At 39.5% G+C, this 15591-nt stretch overlaps 1 protein-coding gene across 2 annotated transcripts in view; it reads right to left on the minus strand.

The window, feature by feature from the left end:
- LOC122669322 (phosphatidylserine decarboxylase proenzyme 2-like) overlaps positions 1 to 15591 on the minus strand; it is a 54241-nt gene continuing 38650 nt past the window's right edge. For both annotated transcript variants that reach the window (XM_043866071.1, XM_043866070.1), the window contains exons 14-21: positions 14661 to 14708; positions 14329 to 14475; positions 3810 to 3905; positions 3624 to 3698; positions 3419 to 3511; positions 1499 to 1585; positions 1365 to 1415; positions 1 to 156 (exon numbers count right to left, since the gene is read on the minus strand). In XM_043866071.1, coding sequence (XP_043722006.1) covers positions 7 to 156; positions 1365 to 1415; positions 1499 to 1585; positions 3419 to 3511; positions 3624 to 3698; positions 3810 to 3905; positions 14329 to 14475; positions 14661 to 14708 — 747 coding nt within the window. In that variant the 3' untranslated portion in view covers positions 1 to 6. The remainder of the gene's footprint in view (positions 157 to 1364; positions 1416 to 1498; positions 1586 to 3418; positions 3512 to 3623; positions 3699 to 3809; positions 3906 to 14328; positions 14476 to 14660; positions 14709 to 15591) is intronic.

Raw genomic sequence — 15591 nt, forward strand, 5'->3', positions numbered from 1 at the left:
CACCTCTTAAGCACCTAATACACACTTTTCCAGATTTGGCAAGCTGCTAACTACTTGTTTCTTTGTGGAGAGACCCAATTGCATCCCAACAGAAACTAATGTCTCGAGCGATCTTGCACTATTCGAAAGAAGGTCCTCATCTATATCTATTACATCCTACAAAATGTTTCACAGATAAAAGTGAACGCAATTAATCAGTTAAATCCTGTAATGAGTTCCTACATGCTCCCAAGTGATGCATCCATGAAAAGTTCTAAACAAAAATCAGATTTCTATAAATAATTTCAAAGTTACAATCCAAAGGAACATTTATGCAAGGCTAAAGTTTCTGTAGACATGTCCAAAAAGTATCTTCATGAGTGCATTTGGACCCCTTTTATCTGCCTCATTGTCACTTGGTGCCCAAATTTTGTGGAAGTAGACCGAATCAGCTTTGACTTAATGTGGTAGTTTCACCAAAAATTTGCTATATATGTGGCATAAGCAACAGGTGAATTTTTCATCAAAAAAAAAAGAAGAAGGTGAATTTTCATCAAGATTTGGGTCGCTGACACAACAGAAAAGCTTCCATACACATGATTGAGTTTGAAAATTTGACAGATGGCCATCCACTTGTTTCCCGATCTATCGAATGATTAGAATTACCACAACAGACCCGATGATGGGATGAATTTACAAGGGGATAAAATTCATTAGATTGTGAACCATATGATTGAGATTGACCAAGAAATTCGACATGTAGACAATTTAAGGGTGTTATATCTATCAATAGCCAGATTGGCCACATCTGTCCTCCACATGGCAGAACCATGATGTTCATCAAGAGAACCTCTCTAGATGTGCTTATCTAGAGAAACTGTGGCCTTAATAATAATCAACAGAAACTACAGAATAAAAAAAGACTGTCCCAGTGCACAAGGCTCCAGCCACTGCAGGGTCTGGGAGGGGCAAATGTTTGCAGCCTCACCCCGCTTCGTGGAGAGGCTTTTTCCATGTTTCAAACCTGCAACCTGATGGTTGTAATACTGCAACTTAACCGTTGCGCCAAGGCTCTCCCACTTACAGAAACTATAGAACATGGAATGCTAATGTTTAAACAAAAAGGTACGAAGAAAGCTTAGGACATGAGAGTTACTGTTTGATAATATAGTATTTCATGAGAAAATTTAATACTATTTGGATGGTAAATACCAATAAAACAAGTATAGTGTCCAGACACATGTTAAGCAATTCAACATTTGTATGGAACACCAATTTTTCACAAAAGAACTTTCCCCCTCTTTAAATAGGCGACAATGTTAAGAGAACCAAAGGATACTGAACCTTTTTTTTTTATTTATTTTTTGATAAGTAATGCTACTGACCTTTTCAAATACGCAAATCACAGTGCTTCCTCCAAATGAGAAATAACCAAACTGTCAAATTGAGTTCAAGGAAAAAAGTCAGAGACCCCAAATAGTCCATGATTTCACCACAATACAAGTTTGTGACAAGATACCTCTTCTCCCTTCTGAACAAGGTCACCTTCGTTCTTCAAGAATGTGATGCTGCCCACCATTGTCGCTCCAATCGCAACAAATGCCACCTGCAAGCAAAAACATTTCTCCATGATACAGCACTGCACAATTGATTAAGGGTTCTTTCGAACTGTGGCATATGGTGCCTGCACTTTGACTTTGTAACCATGGTCATGTAAGTGTCTTCAGTTCATAATATGAATTTTATTTTTTAATTTTCAGATTGACAGAGCACTGTCAAATGATTATGTTAAATTAGTTTACAAGGAAAAGGACATTGTTTCCATGAGAGAAGAATTTTCTCTTAAAAGAACAATAGATAGGAAAACAAAGAATAATAAGCACAATTAAGCAGATGGTGTAATCTTGATATTTCTTCCTTCCCTCACTGAGACGTGTGAATTTCCTCCAGTAACAATGTGGAACTATGAAGCATCAAATGGTAGTTCTATTTCAGGGACCACAGAATAGATTTACCATATTGAGATAACCATTCACCATAAAGCACCGGAAAATTGCGATGTTGCATTGAGATTGAGCTTTCGGGAAGCACTGTACCAATCTAAAAGATGTAGAAAACTAGAATCTTTTTTACTCATATATATTGGAAATAAGATCACTAGAAATCAGTACTGGATAAAAGATACAGATAGAGAGCATCTGAAACAATTCCATGGATCAATATAAGATTTTCACCATTGTAGAATGGGATTTCATTTTCAGAAGAAAGGCCACTTTCGTTCATTATTTTTGTACTTTAAACACAAGGATGATGAGAGCCAAGAAAGAAGAGAACTATATGCAAGAAGAACTACATGCTTTAAAAATCATGATCACCCATTATGCATCCAGAGATAAGGTTGTCAAAACCAATACTATGATAAACTCATGGCAGAACCGCATGGCAATCTGAAACTTAGAGATGAACAAGATTGTCAGTGCTACTATGCCAGAAATGGAGATTGTGTCAAACACACTTCCCATCAAACAAGCTGAAACTCTAGGGCAATAGAATTTAAAAATAAGCTTTGAATGCTGGCAGGGCTGTCAGCAGGTCGGATTTGAGAATCCGATAAGGAGTTTTGTTGATTGGATCTAATAATCTGATGAATAATTGAACAAGTAACTGGACTTCGAATCCAACAAGGATTCAGATATTCGATTCGAAATCTGATCTGATCCAATCTGGTTATATTATATTATTGGTTATGATTTAGAACTTTTTATAGAATCACATATACTTTGGACAAAAACTAAAGGGAAAATATCTACATGTACTTTTAGCCTAGTTAAGAAATAAACAAGTCGTATAAGATTCTCAAGTCAGCAAATTAAAATGTATTTTTGAGAGTGACAGTTTCCTAGACATCCCACTTAGGAACCCATTCCTGTACGACCCTGATATCTGCCAGGTGGCTGTCAGATGCGCCCCACATTTTGTGGACAGGTAGGGTCCCAAAATAGATGGGAGGTGTACGATTTAATTTGGCTCTAAAGTCTAAACTTTGACACATTTCCCTTCCACATCGCACAATTAGGTGGACCACATAAGTAAGGCCTTCCTATATGGGCCGTACAAAGAACCTTTTCCCTATTGTTAATGCATACATTATATATGTAGATGTGATTCTAGTTGGATATAGTCATATAATAGGATTGGACCAAAGTCCAACACATCACCTGACTTTCCAATTACTACTGGGACAATTATTTATCAGATCAGAACTTGATCAAATCATATCAGAACCTTATCAGAATCCTATAGTTGATTTGGATTGGATTTGGGTCGATTCAAATCCAACGATAACCCTTATTGCTGGCAATGTCAATAAAATTGATCTAAAACCTTTGCATGTGGGAAGAGCTGAAAAAAAAAATCATAGTAGTAAGAAACTGCACACCTTTCCAAAGTCTTCAGTTGAAATAATAGATACCACTCGTTTATTCTCGGTGAAGACATTGCAATATTTACTATTCACAGCAATTGGATTCACCTAAAATAAGGAATGAAAGAAGTCACAGAACTTTCTCAAATGCAAAGGGAAAAATATAACTCTATGACTGCCAGTAAATTATAAAATGCAATTAAAATATAGTTGCACAGACCGTATACAAGCATCCTGGAATGTCAACAAATTGTTCAATGGTTCCAGAGACTGGGAAATGGAACCGATGGTAGTCCTGCAAAAATTAAGTAAGATCATATTACTAGAAAATAAAAAAGTACCCCAGCAATCCAATCCTTAAGAGCCAAATCAAACTTGAAAAATGGAGATGGAACCTAACAAATACCTGTGGTGCCAATCGAAATATCACCAAAGTGCCATTGACGAAATCAGTGGAGCATATGTCCTTCCCTAGAAGACCTTGAATCGAAAATTTACGACCCTGACAACAACAGATGAAGCAACTGGGAGATGAGGAACTACTTAATTTATTGAAGTTAGATGAAAAAGCTCTAGGAGTTTCAATTAGGGAATTCCCTTTATGAGAATCAGGACCTTCTTCAAGTGCAATCACGTAAAAATTAATCTCAAAATGGCAATGTGAGATCCCAGAGAATTTTATTACATTACTCCAAAAATTGGTCCTGAATACGTTCTTGGGATGAAGTTGTTACTAGACAATGTCTGAATGATCAGCTGTCTTTCTACAGCTTCGGGATCTAGTAATGCCCATAGGTACCAACATATTCCCTAATCCCCCCTTGATAAGTTCTCAAGGACCAAGGTCTAAATTTTAAGACACAACATTGTAAGTCGACACTCAGTCTAAGTACTGGCTGATTTATTTCCATTTATCAGAATCATGGATTACCTCAATTCTTCAAGCTTGGGTGTGAGAATTCTTTTGTCTGCAACTAAACTAGGGGTTAAATTATGTACACCAGAATACCATGGGGGGTATTCTGGTCTTTTGGGTGTTTTATTTATTTTTTATTTATGTATTTATGAGCAAGGATAGGAATGTAATTAGGGCTGTGACATTGTTCACGTGAACAGTGTTTCCCCTTGTAATCTCTTTTATTATTATTATAAATAGAGAGCTTGATTGATCTCATTGATCATTCAAGCATTATTCCACAACCTGTTTTGTTAACATGGCATCAAAGCCAAAATTTCTCTGATCTAAGTTTTCAAAACCCACCCCCTTCCTATCGTTTTTTCTTTCCTCCCCTTCTCTCGATTTCTTTTCTCTCTTTTTTTCCCTTTTGCTTCTCCTCCCTTCCTAAAGGCAGCACTACAAAGGTGATCATATGATCTAGTTGCTGCCCTATTCCCACCTCTGTTTTTCCCCTTTATGAGATAATTTATTTGGTTCGATTGCTGCTGGTTCCTGTTTGCGATTTTTGGAGTTTCCAGAATTTTGAAGCCCTAGCCACTACCATTGATCAAGGCTGGTTTTCTGCATATTGGACACTCATCTGCGATCTGGACCAGCTGCCCTCAAGCCTTTTTTGGTTGTTGAAGACCCCTTCTCCCAATCGATTCCTCTTTTTTAGGGTTTTCTAAAACCCTGATCATTATCGATTTTTGGGAATTGGGCTGTTTGCTGCTGTTTTTTTATTGGAGCTTCTTCTCTTCATCAAGGACATCCTCTACAGGTTCTTGGACAGATTCGATCAAGCTTCTTCGTCAATTTTTTTTTGGATCCCCATCACCACATCGATCTCCAATTTCGGGTTTTCTTCCAAAACCCTGACATTGTCGATCTCTGTGGAAGGGATCTCTCTGCTGCTGCTGATTTTTTGGGGGTTGTTTTGCCCTTCATATTGGCCCACTCGACCTTGATTTCAGCTCTTGGTTTAGTGTAATTGCTTGTTTTTCATTCTCCACAGCCTTGTTGCAACTATGGGTGACTCTGCTGATTCCACTGCAACTTCTAATCAACTTGGACATGAAAAATCAGATTATCATACTTTTCAGCCCAATCCCATCAAACTTGATGGCAGCAACTACCTATTGTGGTCTCAGTCAGCCTCTTTTGCTATTGCTGGCCGTGGTCTCATTGGCCACATTGATGGCACTGTTCCCATGCTTGCTGCCCCAGGTGCTGCCTTGACTCGCTGGCTTGCCAACAATGGTGTTCTCACGTCTTATTTGATTGGTTCTATGACTTCGGACATTGCACATGGGTTCCTCCTTTTTGATATAGCTTCTCAGGTTTGGTCAGCCTGTAAGGAAACGTACGGACAGCTTGGTAATGATGCACAGGTTTATGAACTCAGGAAGAAGGTTCTTCATACTACTCAGGAGGACTTAACAGTCTCTAAATATTATGCTACTCTGCGCAACCTTTGGCAACAGTTGGACCACTTCTCTGATTACCAACCTGATAATGCTACTAATCTGGCTGCCTATAAGAAACATGTGGATAAAATCAGGGTCTATGACTTCTTGGCTGGGTTGAATGTTGAGTATGACCCAATTCGTGTTCAAGTGTTGGGCCATTCCCCTTTTCCCAAACTTGAGCAGTCTTATGCCTTGGTCTCCTCTGAAGAAAATCGCCGAGCTGCTATGTTGCACCCTGCTATCCCTGACAGATCAGCCCTTCAGACTACTGTACCGGCTCCTTCTACACCAGTTGGCACTCTCTCTATGGGTGGTACTACTATCGGCACTATTACTTGTGAGCATTGTCATAAGCCTTATCACACCAAGGTCAAATGTTGGAGACTTCATGGGAGCCTGCTGACTTTGAGGCTAAATGGGCTGCCAAGCGAAAACCAAAAACCAAGGCCAATCACTCTGAGTCTATCACTGCAGCCCCTACTACTGACATTGGCCTATCTCAGGAGGATTTACAGGCATTCCTACGTGTGCTAAAGTCTTCCACTACGGTTGCCTCTACTACACCAGCTACTGTCACTTCGTCTACTCCTTCAGGTTCACACTTTGCTCGGTCAGGTATTTCGTTTGGTGGTCATTGTGCCTCTGTAGCTTCCCATCCTTGGATCATTGATTCTGGAGCTATAGATCACATGACCGGGTCCTCTAGCCTCTTCCATCGTTATTCTCCTACCTCTGGGAAAGACAAAGTAAACGTGGCTGATGGTTCCCTTTCCTCCATTTCTGGAAAAGGAATCATTAACTGCACTCCTTCCCTTCCTTTGTCCAATGTTTTACATATTCCAAATTTTACTACTAACCTTCTTTCTATTAGTAGTATAACTCGTGATCTTAACTGCAAAGTAACCTTTTTTTCCTTCCCATTGTGTTTTTCAGGATCTGGACTCTGGGAAGACGATTGGATTGGGTAAAGTGCATGGTGGCCTATACCTGCTTGACGATGGACGTCTCACTCCACCTCCATTACTACTACTACATCAGAATTCCTTAGTATCTTCTGAAATTTATCAGTGGCACTCTAGATTAGATCACCCCCCCTTAAGCATCTTAACATCTTTATTTCCTACTTTGGTCAAACATTGTGATAAGACCGATTTCTTTTGTGAGGCTTGTGTTCTGACCAAACAGACACGTTCAACTTATTCTATTTCTAATAAAAGGAGTTCTTCACTTTTTCACTTAGTACATTCCGATGTTTGGGGCCCCATCGTAAGACTTGGTTTCAGTCACCGTTGGTTTGTCTCTTTTATTGATTGTCATTCTAGACACACATGGGTTTATCTTTTACACACCAAAAGTCAAGTTTTTCTTGTTTTCAACATTTCCATAACATGGTCAAAACTCGATTCAATGCTACTCTCAAAGTCTTGAGAAGTGATAATGGGACCGAGTATACAGAGACTCAATTTGAAATACCTTGCGATAATGGGATTGTTCATCGACAAGTTGTGTTGATACCCTAGCCCAAAATGGTGTGGTGAAAGGAAGAACCGACACTTGTTGGAAGTGGCCGGGCGTTGATGTTTCGCGCCATGTTCCCTCCCAATATTGGGGGATGCTATTCTATCGCAACCTATCTTATTAATCGGTTGCCTTCCCGTGTTCTTGACTCCCGCAGTTCGGCCGATATTTTACATGGGAATTCCACCTTTATGGTTCCTCCCAAAGTTTTCGGTTGTGTGTGTTATGCCAGAGATACTAAACCTCATGGCCAATTTGATCCTCGTGGGTTAAGGTGTATTTTTTTGGGTTATTCTCCAACCCAGAAAGGTTATAAGTGTTACCACCCTCCTTCTCGTCGTACTTTGGTCAGTATGGATGTGGTCTTTCATGAAAGTCTTGCCTATTATCAGTCTACACATCTTCAGGGGGAGAATTCTGGTTCCAGTTAAGATGTGCTTGTGTTTCCTCCCCTTGAAATTTCTCTTTTGGCTGCTGCCCAGCCTCCTACCACTGCTGCCCAGCCTCCTACCGTTGCTGTCCAGCCTCCTTTGGCTGCTGCCCAAACTCCTTTGGCTGCTGTCCATTCATTTGTAGGGACTCCTTTACAAGGGGAGTATGTAGGAAATAATGGTAGTAATGATCATTGTCAGGGGGAGTTGACTCCAGTCCAAAGAACCATCAACTCTAATATCATCACCTACAAGAGACACTCCAACAGAGGGCAACATCAATCCACTGTGGCACCAATACCTATCCAATTGCCAACCTAGGAGTCAGATCCTCCTCCTCCTTGTGGTGAGACCTCTCCTTCCGATCTACCTATTGCTCATCGAAAAGGTACTAGGACTTGCACCCTGCATCCCATTTCTCGCTTTGTTTCTTATAGTTCTCTTTCTCCACCTTTTCGTGCATTTGTGTCCTCTCTTTCTTCTGTTCCTATTCCTAAAAACTGGCAGGAAGCATATACAGATGGAAAGTGGAAGGCAGCTATGTTGGAAGAAATGAGAGCTTTAGAAAAAAACAACACTTGGGATCTTGTAACCCTCCCTCCAGGAAAAAAACCAGTTGGATGTAAGTGAGTGTTTGTGGTCAAACAAAAGATTGATGGGTCTGTGGATCGGTAGAAGTCATGTTTGGTTGCAAAGGGCTTCACCCAAACATATGGGATTGACTATCAGGAGACTTTTGCCCCTGTTGCAAAATTGAATACAGTTCGGGTTTTACTATCGTGTGCAGTTAATCTTGGATGGGATCTCCAACAGTTGGATGTGAAGAATGCCTTCCTAAATGGGGAACTTTGTGAGGAGGTATACATGGATATTCCACCAGGTTTTTCTTTTGACAATAATGAAGGCAAGGTGTGCAAATTGAAGCGAGCATTGTATGGGCTGAAGCAGTTACCTCGAGCATGGTTTGGTCGGTTCCACAAGGCAATGACATCTGTTGGCTACAAGCAAAGTAATGCTGATCATACTCTCTTTATAAAGAGGGCTGGTGAGAAGCTCACTGTTAGTATAGTGTATGTGGATGACATTGTGGTTACAGGCAATGATGGGGATGAGATCAGCCGGTTAAAGAGGTTTCTTGGGCAGGAATTCGAGATTAAAGATCTAGGGCCGCTACGGTACTTTCTTGGGATTAAGGTTGCCAGATTTTCTAAAGGCATCTTTCTCTCCCAAAGGAAGCATGTCCTAGACTTGTTGGCTGAAACTGGTCTGTTAGGATGTCACCCTTCAAATACTCCTATGGAGGCTACTGTTCGTCTCAAAGAAAAGGAGGGTAAACCTGTTGATAAAGGCCGGTACCAACGCCTAGTGGGAAAGCTGATTTATCTCTCACACACTCGTCCAGATATTACTGTTGCTGTGAGTACTGTGAGTTAGTTCATGCATGATTCCTATTCTTCTTACATGGAGGTTGTTCTTCGGATTCTCCACTACTTGAAGTCAGCTCCTGGAAAAGGCATTCTTCTGTCTCCTAATGGTAACCTACGGGTAGAGGCGTATACCGATGCTGACTGGGCTGGTTCTGCAGATCGGAAGTCTATCTCTGGGTACTGTTCTTTTGTAGGTAGCAATTTGGTCACTTGGTGTAGCAAGAAGCAGAATGTGGTGGCTCGTTCTAGTGCTGAAGCCGAGTTTCGGGCTATGGCACAAGGCATTTGTGAGTTACTTTGGTTGAAAGGCTTGCTACAAGATCTTATCTTGGTGTTCCTGTTCATCTTCCCATGATGTTGTACTGTGATAACAAAGCTGCAATCAGCATTGCACACAACCCGGTACAGCATGATCGCACTAAACATGTTGAAGTAGATAGACATTTCATCAAGGAAAAGCTGGAAGAAGGGTTAATTTGTGTTCCCTTTGTGAAGTCTGCTGATCAGGTTGCTGATATCTTCACTAAGGGATTATCTGGGAAATTGTTCCATCCCATTCTAGTCAAGTTGGGCATGATTGATATATTTGCACCAACTTGAGGGGGAGTGTTAAATTATGTACACCAGAATACCATGGGGGTATTCTGGTCTTTTGGGTGTTTTATTTATTTTTTATTTATGTATTAATGAGCAAGGGTAGAAATGTAATTAGGGTTGTAACACTGTTCACGTGAACAGTATTTCCCATTGTAATCTCTTTTATTATTATTATAAATAGAGAGCTTGATTGATCTCATTGATCATTCAAGCATTATTCCATAAACCTGTTTTGTTAACACTAGGTTATGACCAACTAACTTTTATATAAGAATGTTTGTAGCAGTGTAATCCCTTGAGCTGAGAGGAAGTTCAGTTCTAGTTCAACAACCATTCATGAGAGCAATTTTAGGCAGCAGATCCTGTGAAAGCACATTATTTTATAGGAAAAAAATCATTTCATGGCCCTGTCAAGATGAGGGTCTGCCTCTTTTGAGCCATGTTGAGGGTTCTTCTGGTCAACATGCTTGTTAGATGGGAAGCAGCATCCTTTGATTAGCCACATTTCAAGTTTTGGGTCTTATCTCCTCCGTATGTCCCCACCATGTTTGGGCTTCCATCTTTGTATTCCCAATGGTTGAACCAAGGTTTCATATCTCCATGTGGGAAGCAAGGTTCTAAAACTCGGTTTCGACCAGCCAGTAACCGAGAAATGGTCGAAACTTGTGATTTTTTCGCAGCCAACTCGAGGTGGTGGTTTCGAGGCCCAGAAATGGTTTTTTTAATCTGATTTTCTGTATACAGCTTATTTTTAACATTCTAAACACAATGCATGAACTATTTTCACACACAAAAAAAAAAAAATCTCTCAAAATGGTACTTGTGGTTTTTGGCCCAAGTTTACTAGTGTACTGGAGGCACTGATTTATGCTTGTTATTTCATTTACTTACGATATTATTCATAAATATGCAAATACCCCCTATTTGAATCCAATAAAATAGTTAAAAATTCAAATTCCAAAAGAATAAAAGTCAACCCCCCAGTTCAAGAATAAAAACTGGATTTACGGCGGTAGGTGTAATTTTCAACTTTTAAATGTTGGGGTTTTTTCTCAAATCTATATATTCCATAAATCTTAATATGGTAAAACATCAATAAAAACCAAAAGTGCAGTAAAATATTCATTTGTTTTGATGCCTAAAAAATATTCAAAGCGATTTTGATAGCATTTGCGCACACCAAATTAAGTTTGATCGAAACATAACTCCCTCAGATTTAAGCAAATCTTGGATTTGATGGAAAGCTTATCTCGTCTCGGTTTTTTTGATGTGGCTTAATATTGATTTTTGATGATATGATGTGGCTTAATGTTGATTTTTGATGATATAAGGTATATATTGTAACATACTAAATAATATTAGAAGAGAAGGGAAATAAAAAATAACACATGGGCGCCTTGGTCGCCTAAGTGCTTAGGCACCCCTCCACCGCCTTGGGTCGCCTTGCCGCCTTGACAACTATAGAAACAATCGATGGCAGCAATCGTAGCAAACCCTAGCAGCAAATCGTTAACAAAAGAAAATCAAAGCAAATAGCATCGAAGTACCAGATGCCAACAAAGCAGCAGTAGCACGATGGAGTGAACCAGAAAATCACGAGCAATAATGAAGAACACGATGCAGGTAAGGAATTTTTTTCAGACTTGCAGAGACTTTACTTCTTCTCAGCAGAATTTTTTTTTCTTCTTCATCGCTCTGATACCATGTAACAGAGTTAAATATGTGCAACCAGAGAACCAAAGGAGAAAAGAGAGAAGATGGAGAGAAAGGGGAGCTGCTAAGAGACAGAATTATAATTAGGAAAGATTCCTAATCCTACTAGGAATCAGATCTAGAAAATAGAATTATAATTAGGAAATTAAACTAGGACTAATTCTAATTATAATAGGACACCAACCAGGGATCTCGGGAATATGGAATATTTCCTACTATTGGGTTACATATACTTAACAAGGATCAACGAAGAAGAAGCTGAGAGAAAGAGATGATATTGAGGGAGAAAGATGGGAGAGACTGCTAGAGAGCTTAGCAATCGTTACTCTAGCCGTCTTCCTTACCACACTTACATAATAACCAAAGAAGTACAATCAAACAAGGAAAGTAAGTCCTTGTGCAGCAAGAAAACAAAAAATAGAAGTCTAGTCTAATTAAGAAAAAGAGATCTACCCTAACTAGGAAAAGAATAAAACCAAAAATAAAAATAACAACTAACCACAATAGGGACAAAGCCCCTCATCGTGACGCATATCTTAACAGTGGTATTTTTCATTAACTAACTTTTGTTGATGTCTTTTTTTTTGTCCCTTAAATTTTCTTTCCATTTTTATATTGTTCGTAGATTATGTATGTGCTGGACTGTGATATTTCTGTTGATTCATCCAATTTCTTTCCCCCCCCCCCCCCCCCCAAATTTTTTTTTTTTTTTTTAAATACTCTTAATAATCCTTATTGTCTGATCATATGTTTTGACCATTGGTACTAGTTTCAGGTCTAAAAAGTCCAATGTTGGTTTTTTCTGTTCTTCATCTCGATAACTATAGTGGGCCGTCTTATGGTCCTTCCTCTGTTTCAGATGGGTGGTTCCTCCCATTCCTCCCTACAACCCTAATGGGAAGGTCAATTTTATATTCAGATGATTGATAGTTTGGGGCTGATTATGTCCTTTTGTCCCTCTTTGGGTGGTCTCCCTTCAGCTTGATTTGGCTGTAGAGTAGTCCGTTGTTTTGTTGTGGAGCTCTTGGTTTTACATGCTCAAAAACACAGGGAAAGGTGTGCAAGTTGAAATGTGCTTTATATGGGGGTGAAGCAATCACCTCGTGCCTGGTTTGGGTATTTCCACAAAGCTATGGTCACTACAGGTTACTCTCAAAGCAATGCTAACCATACTTTGTTCATCAAGCAGTCTGGTAAAAAGATTGCGGCTTTAATTGTATACATTGATAATATTGAAGAAATTTCTCGCCTCAAACAATATTTGGGCGAGGAATTTGAGATTAAGGATCTTGGACAGCTTCGCTACTTTCTTGTCATTGAAGTCGCCAGGTCCTCTCGTGGCATCTAACTGTCTCAGCGGAAGTATGTGCTTGATCTTCTAGCAGAGACTGGTATGTTGGGATGCAAGCCAACTGATACTCCTATTGATGCTAACTATCACCTGGTTAGCAAGGAAGGTGATCCTGTTGATAAGGGACGTTACCAGAGATTAGTTGGGCGATTGATTTACCTCTCACATACTCGCCCTGACATTGCTTATGCAATCAGTTTGGTCAGCCAGTACATGTATGATCCTTACTCTATTCACATGGAAGCAGTGTTGGGCATCCTCCGTTACTTGAAGTCTGCCCCAGGTTGTGGCATCCTTTTTTCTCCTCATGATCATCTCCAAGTTGAAGCCTTCACAGATGCTGACTGGGCTGGTTCTCCCGATGGGAGGTCTACTACAGGTTATGGTACCTTCGCTGGTGGCAATCTTGTCACTTGGAGGAAAAGAAGCAAGTCGTTGTGGCTCGGTCTAGTGCTGAAGTAGAGTTCTTTGCAATGGCTCACGACATCTGTGAACTTCTATGGCTTCAGGGTCTTCTCACCAATTTGGCTGTCCCTGTTATACTTCCTATGAGGCTTTATTGTGACAGCAAATCTACCATCAGCATTGCTCACAACCCTGTCTAGCATGATCGGACAAAACATGTGGAGATCGATCGTCACTTCATCAAAGAGAAATTGGACTCGGGTCTTATTTGTATGCCTTTTGTTTCTAGTAGTGAAAAATTGGTTGATATCTTTACTAAAGTTCTTAGTGGAAAACTTTTCCATCCTATCGTTTGCAAGTTGGGCATGTGTGATATATATGCACAAACTTGAGGGGGGAGTGTTGTAATATGGGTACAATGGTAGATTGTCATTAGGGGTATTTTAGTCCTGTACACATTCTAGATTGTTCTCCTCCGTATTATAAATAAAGCTGGCCTGTGTCCCATTCAACACAAGTCATATTCATCAAACCAACAATATATATACACACACATGCACACACACACACACTCCACCTTGAGGGGGAGTGTTAAGTTGTCAGTCCAGTCTCATATATTGGATTGAGTTTCAATCTGCCAGGCCATAAGTCCCAATCCAATATTACCTCTAGATGTTTATTATGAAAAAGTATTCAGCTTCTATACAATATTTGCATGATATTGCAAAATGAGATTAACTTTTTACTGCGTTATATAAAGAGATAAATATTTGAATTCAGTAAAGACAAAGATGACAACATGCATGAGAAGGAACCATGTTTTCTTTTGAAGATCGGGAGTGGGTTCTGACGGTGTATATTAGCCTGCTAAACTGTACCCTTAGCCCAACTACTTGGGTTAGCTACAGAAATCATGTTCTACCAGGTGTATATTAGATTAGTAGACAAAATATTACTTTGGAGTATTTCTTCCCAAAAAAGTAAACAGTTTTTTGTCATAAAGTAGGTAAGAACAGATTCAACGCCCCCCCCCCGCCAAAAAAAAAAAAAAGAAAGAAAGAAAAAGGGAGAACTGACCTTAATCCAAAATCTCAGACTTTCTTCAATTGATTTAAATGCCATCAGACGGCTATCAGCAGCACAAACAGCAATGTCATCACGTCCCTTGTGGGTGATGGGTCTTGCATCAGGCTTTAACTCTCTCACAAAAAATTCATTAAATGTCTGCATATTAAAAGTTGAATATTTTGTCACTTTTTGTGATAAAATGTTCACATATATGAGAATACTGATACAACTCCAGGTGACAATTACCACATACATATGTTGGACTCAGATAAGTTATCAACCAATAGATTCGAAGAGGGACAAATATTTGTAGAACCACTGGTAACCTACTAAAGGATTACCTTAAACTGCTCTACAGTGTACTTGACATCAGCCATATTGATTTGATCCTGTGACAGCTCAATTGGAAAAAGTGAGATAAGAACAATTAAGAGACTAGAGATGCATGTTGTATGTTCAAATACTAGTAGGCATGTGAATGCAACTTAAGGTGGTAAGCCTCTTCCAATTATATGGGGTTGAAGGGCATGTGCATATAATTCCTATGTAGGACTAAACAGGTTAGGCTGGATATATATATATATACCCAAGATTTAGTTTGACGACTTAATTCTAGAGTTTCTTACACTTGTAGTCATTTACACAAGTATGCAAAGATTTATTCCAATTACTTTTTGGGGTCATTTACATGACTCCTGTACTGCAATTGCCCTCTACGTAGGCTTATCTTCTGTTATATCTTAACCCCTCGTTTATTTTTTCTTGCATCTATTATCTAGAAACATTGTGAATTAGCTATGCAATGGTCAGGATTTGGGCAGTCAATTTCCACAACTTTAGCACTGAGAAACGTGGCATGTGTAAATTGGTTACAAAAGGAAGATAATGCAATAAGAAAAACTAGCCAAAACAAAGTCAAATACAACAGTTCTTTATGTCACAAATCATGCAACAGAGGTAATATATCTGCATAAAGGTATGCTCAGAATATTTTAAATTAGAACGTGAAGAATGCGATGACTGATAGTAGTTAGTCCTATCACTACTATTTGCTTTAGTGCAGTCCATTCTTAGTGATGGGGAGTAGCGCCTGGCCCCTTTTACTTCTGTGGACCTCTGTCGGGTTTGGGACCTTACAACATTAGGAGGACTAGCAGTATGTCTCCTGATTCCATTACTTGGACAGTTGGACTGCCAACCGGACAAGTCTTTTCCCATCTAAATCTGCATGAGATATCTTGAGAGCATCGCAAACTAAGGTTGGTTGGGGTC

This window comes from Telopea speciosissima, chromosome 7 (genome assembly GCF_018873765.1).
Source record: "Telopea speciosissima isolate NSW1024214 ecotype Mountain lineage chromosome 7, Tspe_v1, whole genome shotgun sequence".
NCBI classification, from domain to species: domain Eukaryota; kingdom Viridiplantae; phylum Streptophyta; class Magnoliopsida; order Proteales; family Proteaceae; genus Telopea; species Telopea speciosissima.